Source organism: Nicotiana tabacum, chromosome 14 (genome assembly GCF_000715075.1).
Source record: "Nicotiana tabacum cultivar K326 chromosome 14, ASM71507v2, whole genome shotgun sequence".
In the NCBI taxonomy this organism is placed as follows: domain Eukaryota; kingdom Viridiplantae; phylum Streptophyta; class Magnoliopsida; order Solanales; family Solanaceae; genus Nicotiana; species Nicotiana tabacum.
Window position 1 is genome coordinate 97,492,936 of NC_134093.1, and position 8,710 is coordinate 97,501,645.

At 36.7% G+C, this 8,710-nt stretch overlaps 1 protein-coding gene across 1 annotated transcript; it reads left to right on the plus strand.

The window, feature by feature from the left end:
* Positions 1 to 6,295: 6,295 nt before the first annotated feature.
* LOC142169056 (protein HYPER-SENSITIVITY-RELATED 4-like) lies at positions 6,296 to 6,787 on the plus strand. Its single transcript, XM_075230256.1, has one exon. It carries the CDS (start codon positions 6,296 to 6,298, stop codon positions 6,785 to 6,787), a length of 492 nt encoding a protein of 163 aa, XP_075086357.1.
* Positions 6,788 to 8,710: the final 1,923 nt, after the last annotated feature.

The window sequence follows — 8,710 nt, forward strand, 5'->3', positions numbered from 1 at the left end:
CTTTCTTTTTATTTGTTTTTATTCTTCTTTTTTTTTATTTATAAAAATAACATCTTCAGGTTTCAAAGAGGGTAATCAAAGAAAGGTAACCGACTCAAAAGAGTTAGCAAATGGTTGATGGTGTTTGGATAGCGAGAATGAAAGCCTTCATCATCCCAATCAGAGAACATTAATGCTATATAGAGGGTCAAATATAGTACCTTTTGACTGCATCCGCGTTGACGGTTGTTTCAGGGACACTTTCTTCGTTGCTTCCCAGGTACAATGCTCTCTTTTGCAGTACTCTCATTACAATGTATGTACCTTTCCAATTTGGAGCCTATTTTCCTTTAGCTTCTTCATGAGTTGGGAGGATACGTCTCAGAATGAGTTGTCCTATTTTAAATTTATTGGGCCACACTTTCTTGTTGTAGACACAGACCATTCTTTGTTGGCACAACTGCCCGTGGCAAATTGCGGCCATTCATTTTTCATCAATCAGTGTCAATTATTTCAATCGGTTCTTGACCCAATCTTTATCCTCAATCCCGGCTTCAACAATGATCTGAAGAGAGGGAATCTCAACTTCGTTCCAATTTTCTATTTATTTTCTTACAAGCCTTGTCTTCAAAATATTTTATTTTTTGATCTATTATTTCGAGGTCTGACAACGTTTTAGGATCTGGGCATGAAGTCCGCAAGCATGTCATGTCATTAAAATCTGCATTAACAAAACTAAAAAGAGAATAAGAAAAGTGACAAGATTAAGAAAAGAAACATTCCCCGACAATGAAATATTAATTTCATTTGATTTTTTTAAAAAGGTTTTTAAGATAGAAGGGTTTACATCAGAAAGCAAAGCAGTGAAGTAAAATATTCGGATTAGATCCTGAAATAATTCGTACGCAGAAAAGATAGCAAGACCGGCTACCGAGCTCCCATATGACAGAGAACTTTTCAGGTTTGGCGCCCGTTTTTAGGTTTCTCTTCTGTCTCGGCAATGGCTGCAATGGCCTTCAGTGCCAGATCAAATTCCTCATCTTCACAGATCATTCCGATTACTGGCCCTTTGGTGTGAGTAGGCAGAGAATTGTTTATCATATTAGGGGCCTCTTCATCCCTAAGCACTATTCCCTTGACATTGATGAGGCCTTCCACTGCTCTCTTAAGAGTCTAACAGTCTTCTGTATCATGTCTGACTGCTCCAGAGTGGTATTCACATCTAGCATTAGCCTGGTGCGAATGGGACTCAGGGTTTGGCCGGTTCGGGGCTATTGGCCACAGTAGACCTAGCCTGACTAGCTTTTGGAACAAGATCGAGTATGATTCACCAACAGGGGTAATCCATCTCGGGAGGCTCTCTCTCTTTTTTTTTTTCTTTTTTTTGATTTTTTTTTCATATCTTGATTTTTTCCCCTCCTTTTGTTATTTTTCGCTCTTTGTTTTTCTCTGTTATTTTTTGTCACTCTTTCTTTCTTTTTCACTCAATTGTTTTTTGATTTTTTTTCCCACTCAATTTGTTTATGGCTATGATCGAATCCGATGGGGATTGCCTACGTATCATGACGCCGTATGAATCAGACCATTACGTAGTTCAGGAATACCGGAAACAAAGTACATAAGCTAGCTCTTTTTTTCTTTTGGAATGTTTGAAAAGAAGAATTCTTAAAGGAGAAAGAAAATATTTTTTTTTTTGGATTTTGATTATTTTTGTTTTTGGATTTTTTGGGAGAAAAACTTCTAAAGAAGGAAAAAATATATTTTTGGATTTTGATATTTTTTTTTCAAATGAAAGACTTCTAAAAAGAAAGATAAATATTTTTTTTTCCGGTGAGAATCAGATCCGTGTAGTTCGGTGGATCAGAAATAAAATAGATAATCTAACTCTTTTTCATGTACAATTAATCCGACAAAATTTTCTAGCAAAGAAAATATTTTTAATTTTTTTTTCGATTGTTTTTTTTTGGAATTGGTGAAAGAAAAACTTCTAAAGTAGAAAAAAAAATATATATATTTTTGAATTTTGATTTTTTTAAAAAAAAAAATTCAAAAGAAAGAAAATATTTTTTTTTTTTGGATTTTGGGAGAAAGACTTTTTTTTAAAAAAGGAAGAAAATATTTTTGGATTTTTGGTATAAAAAAAAGAAGCTTCTAAAGAAGTAATTAAAGAAAAATATCTTTTTGGATTTTTAAAAATTGGGGGCCGAAACCGATGAGATTTGCGTACGTATCTCATATCCGGTGAGAATTAGACCCGCGTAGTTCGGTAAAAATTGACTATGTTCTTCTTTTTTTTTATATGAAAATTAATCTTTAAAAACCATCTGCACTAAACCACATCATTTTTTCTCTCTTCGTTCAACCGATATATGCTAAAGTCGGTCGACATGCAAGCCTCCCAAATAATGCAACAAGTAGCACATAACATGACATAATGGTCTCAACAAGGTACTTGTCCTAAAACAGAACTCGGCCCATGAGTCGAGCGCTGCTAAGTCAAATGCACATGATACAAATAAAGCGTAGCCTACTAGGGATATTCATTGCTTGTGGCTTGTTCTTCTAAGTTTGTAAATCCTAAAGGAGATGATATCTAGACCTGGCTTATCCGGGCGGACAACCCGAGCCGAGGAGCATCAAGCATTACCAGTAGTAGAACAGCACTGGCTAGCTAACGGCTCTCCCGCCTAAACATGTGTGACTAAATCCTTCACTAGAAGCTGGTAGGCTAACTGGCTTTATCTCAAGACAGAAATTTTGTGATGCTGGTAGGCAAACACAATATAACTAATTATCAGAAGACTTAGTGGGATGCGAGAGAGGATACAATTTATATGTACAGTTCAACAATATCAAGACAGTAAAAAGTGGACAAGTAGCACTTTAGTCCAAATAAATCACAATATATACAAAAATTAATAAAACCAAATAAAGTCAATGTACAAGCTCGAATTCTTGAAGTCCTCAGCAGAGTCGCCAGAGCTGTCACACCCCTTTTATGCCCCCTTCAAAATAATAATGTGTTTGGATTGTGGGTTAAAGAGTTTTTCCAATTAAAGTGACAATTTTTGAAATAGGGATTATTTTATTTACAGAGTCGTCACTTGGAATTGATTTTTTGCCGGTGTTCCAAGTCACCTTTTATTTGAATCCCTAGTCAAAGGAAGGTTTGACTCCTTTATTATTGGTCTGCGAAAACAAAGTCCGGGTAAGAAATTCTGTTGACCGGGGAGAAGGTATAAGGCAATCCCCAGTCCCGTAGTTCTAGCACGGTCGCTTTATTGACTAGAATTTGGCTTGAATAAATTTTGGATAAACTGTGATTTATTGGTTACCATGTTTTATCTATTCTCTTTTAATTATTAAAATATGGAATTATATTTGAAACGAATCATGTGTGAATCCATTTTGTTTATTGTGTCGAAATCATGTCACGCGTACGTGTACACAATTAATCACGTTTTATTATTTACTAAGATTATTTTTGGCCAAAGTTGCGCGAACACATACTTCGATTTTAATTTTGAAAATCACAATTATGCCATGCGAACGTATACATAATCGCGATAAACTAATTAAAAGCGCGCCTTAAAACACTCTAACAGTGTTCATTATTCTTTTTGAAACTTTGAGATTATTGTAAGGTTGTGAATTATGAATTTATTGCGAAGAAATGATCTAAATTAATCATTGAGCTAATCAGCCAAGAAATGGAGATGATTGGAAATTATTTAACAACTAAAGTAAGCCAGCTTTGTATTTTGTTTTTTTTTTGGCCGTGCCAAAATTATGCTAAGACCATGCTAAGCTCTAGGTATGTGAAAGAACTAAACTTTAAAATTCAGACCCAACTGATGGCTTCTTTTCTTCCCATTCCTAAACCAAAATGTCCCAATTCGATTATTAAATCCCAACGCCACTAATTCATTAGAAAAATTCATATGACCCCATACTTTTAGTATTAAACAGTAACTCCATATTCATGACAATAGTGGAATGAAGACCCACATCAACTAAAAGTGAAGTAACAGATCATCTCAAGGCATACAAATACAATCAATAAATAAAGCATGTCAAATAAGAACCAATCGGAAAACTCATTTCAAATTGCACAACTAACTTTGTAAAGAGGAAAAGAATGGATCTTCTGTAGGTACTCCTCCATATAAGAAGTACTAACGCGAGAAATCAGATCAACTCAAGTTTGTCACACACATATATACAAATGCTCATTAACAACACTATTTCATTCAAACATGCATTATAAAACTTCAAAAGTTATAATATTAATCAAAGGTGAGGCAAAAAATGAACCTTTACATGAATCTGGGCTTTTGATTTGGCAATTGGAACGATCATGACACACCAACCAGAGAGCCTCGACACTGACCTCGAACGGATTCAACTCGACTGAGCTTGGACGACGGTTTTGGATGTCAAAATGGGCTGTTTTATGGTGGAGTTTGGAGGCTGTTTTGAGGTGATTTTCTGTTGGTTTCAAGTGTGGGTTCGAGTGAAGTTTCAATTGGTTTTCATGGCTGTTTCAAGGCTGTTTTCAGGTGGGTTTGGGGGTGGATTTCCAGCTCGTTTTTGGGGGTGTTGAACTGGAGAAAAGTGACTGTTTTGGGGTGTTATCGGCAGCTGTGGGTGGACTGGTTTTCAGCTCATTTTTTGGGTTGTTTTCAGCTCGTTTTTGAGATGTTTTGAGGGAGTTTTGGGGCTGGATTTCCAGCTCGTTTTTGGGTGTTGAACTGGAGAAAAGTGACTGTTTGGGGGTGTTATCGGCAGCTGTGGGTGGACTGGTTTTCAACTCTTTTTTTGGGCTGTTTTCAGCTCGTTTTTGAGCTGTTTTGAGGGAGTTTTGGGGCTGGATTTGCAGCTCATTTTTTCGCTGGTTCCCCCCTCTTTTTTGTGTGTTATATGTGTGTTTTATAGCTGAAAATGGGGTATGGGGTTTATGATAGGAGACAAGCATGAGGGACAAGGAGTGAGGAACAATGGAGAGAGTAGGGAGCAAAGTGTGGGGGGACAAGCATGAGGGACAAATGAAAGTGAAGTGGGGAACAAGCATGTGGGATAAGCATGGGGGACAAAGCATGGGGGATAAGTATGGGGGACAAGCATGGAGGACAAAGAAAAGTGGAGTGGGGACACGCCTGGGAAGCGGAAAATATTCAAGCACGGTCAAAAATTAGGTGCTCACAATTATTACATAAATAGCCGGCCAAATTCATTGTTTACTTTTTCTAGCTCGTATATATAGATTATACATTGATTATAATTATCCGATATATTAATTGACTAGGTCAATTCCGGTAAAATAATTAAGCAAGACAATAATGCATATATATTTATCCTAACTACTAGCTTCTTCTTTGATGCTCAGGTTCAAGAACTTGACCTATTCAATTTTATTGCAATCAAGAATAATCCCCTTCGGGTTCAACTTAAAGTATTTAATCATTGCCCAAATTATTAAATAATTAAATGTAACATTAAATAAATAAATCTATATAAAAAATCAATAACGGTCAATTCAAGTTTCAAACATCAACATTGATGTAAAGCCAAGCCTCTAACCTTAGAACTAAAAAAATTATAAAACTAAAGAATAAATGAGGGAATAGAAAAAACTTGCGGTGTCGAAGCCTCTAAAGTGCTCCAGCCATGATGTTTGCCGTCGTGTGTAAAAGATGCCTTCAAATTTTATGTGAATCCGTATATATAGTAGGTACAATTATCATTGACAGCTGACGACTTCGTCTTCTTGCATTTTGTTTCTTTTCCATTCCAATTGTTTCAAAGTATCCCTAAATTATTAATAATTAAGCTCATTTGGGCTAATTTAGCACTAATTCATATTAAAAAAGTAGTAAAAATATGAGGCAATTAATATTAGAAAAATATAAAATATGACCAACATCATTTAGCATGTTCCTCAATTGTGATTGGATGCATTAAGCACATACTCATGCCTTATTTCCCCTCTCGTAGATGAGAACAAAAACCAACTTGCAAAGAAAGGCAAATCAAGAATCAATCTTTTTCTTATTAATACTTCCTCCGTCTCAATTTATACGAGGATATTTGACTAAACACAAAGTTTAAAAAAATAAATTTTTTTAAAATTTATAATCTGAAACATATCATAAAATCAAATTTGTGTAGTTATATATCATCTCATTAAGGGTAAAATAGAAAGTTTAAAATTAAATTATGTTTTTAAAGTGTCATATAAATTGGGACGGAGGGAGTAATGTTTTCACACACTAATAATAGTATAGCAAAATCTTGAAATACTCACTAGGCACTAGCTATGGTGTTTTTTGCCACAGTAAGCTCAGTTGCTGCAACAGCCATGTTACTCCCTAAAGCAGTACATGAGTCCAGACTTCTCTTTTCTATACTTAAAGAGAAATTTGATGAATTTTCAAATAAGGTGACAATGGTAATTGACGAATTTGATGGCCAAATCAACAACGAAATTTATGAAGCTGTTGAAATCTATTTGGGCAACAGATTGTCTGGCCAAAAATGTAGGCTCAAAGTAAGTAAAACTGAGGAGAAGAAGAATTTCAAAGTCACATTGGAACACAATGAGAAGGTGAAAGATTTTTATGATGGGAATAAATTCAAGTGGGTTTGGCTAGAATTTAAATGCTTTGATAATCCTAGAGACATGAATTCCATTCTAAGATCTGAGGGGAAGTGCTTTAAGCTCACTTTTCACAAGAAATACATGGACCTTGCTCTTCACTCTTACTTACCTCATATCATGAAAGAAGCAAAAGTATTGCGAAAATATTAAAATAACTCAATCAAGATTTCACACTGGATGATGAGAACATGTATGAATTTGTTTAAATATGTGGGAGCCAGTGAATCTTGATCAAATTCCAGCAATTTCCAAGCTATATGTAACGTTTGGCACCTCCTGGATTGTTTATTATTCTAGATATTAATAAAATCCTCTCAAGTCCTGTCTGTTGGAATAAACTTCTAGTTGTCATAAATATCCATCATATTATGTGCACATTCTAATTTTCACTGCTGGAAATATGCATATTACTACGGTTAAATCCGCTAGAAAACAAGGGAAACAGACGATTTATTTGCGCAAAAGCGACCGCAGAAAAAACGCGTGTCACAAAACCTTTGTGATCGTTGATCATCGGAATTTCTGCCAGATCTAAAATTTGAGGTCCAAAAAAATCCGACCAAAGATTAATTAACTAATGGCTAATAACCGAAAAATTTCAATATATGTTGGATGTGTTTGGTATGAATAAAATAAGTGATTTTCTTACTTATTTCTGGTATTTTATTGGTAACCAAAAAATAGTCTCAAGATTATTTATATAAAATCTAGACAAATACTATGGGAGACGAAGTCGGGTCTGGGGGAGGGCGGGGAGGGTTCGAGGACGAGGTTCAAGGTTCAAGGTTCAAGGTGTCGGGGGGTTAAGGTCCGGGGGTTAGGGTTCAGGGGGTCGAGGGTCTAGGGACGGGAAGGCAATGGTGTGGGTCGGAGGGTCCGGGGTTGAGGTTCAGGGGCCCAGGGGTGAGAATGCAGGGATGTGGGTGGGGGTCGGAGACAAGATTGTGTGGGTCGAGGGTTCAAAGGGTCCAGCATCGAGGAAGGACACCGGGGGGAGGGGGGTAGGGATTGGGGTTCGAGCCTCAGAGACTCCAAGGGTGGGCCGGGGAGAGGTTGGAGAATTTAGTAGACCGAGGGTCGGGACTGGGCGGAGGAACGTGTGGTTGTCCATGGCGAGGGGTCGGCCACGTGCCGGGGATTAGGGAAGTTGGGTTGAGGGTGGGCGAGGGGATTGGTGGTTCAAGGATGTAGTTTGGTGGGGTTTTGCTATGTAGTTTCCTTTTCATACCTTAATTGAGTTACTTTAGCACGTTATAATCATCATGTTTAGCCTAATTTCACATGTCTACTTGTTTTATCTCCTATTTGCAACTTGTATCACATGTTTGGTTGAATTACTTGCTTTTCTTGATTTCCAGTATTCATTACTTAACTGTTAAAATTCTTTACTTGAAATTGATATCCTTGAAATATCATTTATTTAGTTGTTGTGTTTTGGCTTTCGTATTATTGTTGAGGTGATTGTTTGGTTGTTTGCACGAGGTTTCTGTCGTGCGGTTGTTATTGTTTGCACGAGGTTTCTGTCGTGCCGTTGTTATTATTGCACAGAGTTTCTTTCGTGCCGTTGTGATTATTGATACGCATGCAGCGGTATAAGATTTGGGTGTTGAAACGCATGCGGTGAGATAAGGTGGGCTTGATACGCGTGGCTAGTAGGGGAACTACTAGAAGCCATGCGGTGTGATACGGTGCGCTAAAACGTGGGATACTATTTCGGATAAATGATTTTCAAAAACCAAATATAAAAGCTCCCGAGGTGATATAAGGAGAGGCTGTGATTTATTTTTATGATTTGGGACTACGAGGTGGTACTTCGGGAGTGCCCCTGTTGATATTCTATATTTGCTGTATTGTTTGGTTCTTGTTTTCCGTAACATGTAAAATTCTTGTTTTTCTTTCATGTTGTATTAGCTTTCCTTGATTCTGTGTTGTTATTTCCAGTAAATTCTTTATTGTTCACTTACCTGTTATTTCCATTATATCATTATATCTTCTGTCTTGTTTCTTATTATATCTAGTAGGGCCTTGACCCGATCTCGTCACTACTCTATCGAGGTTAGGCTTGGCACTAAC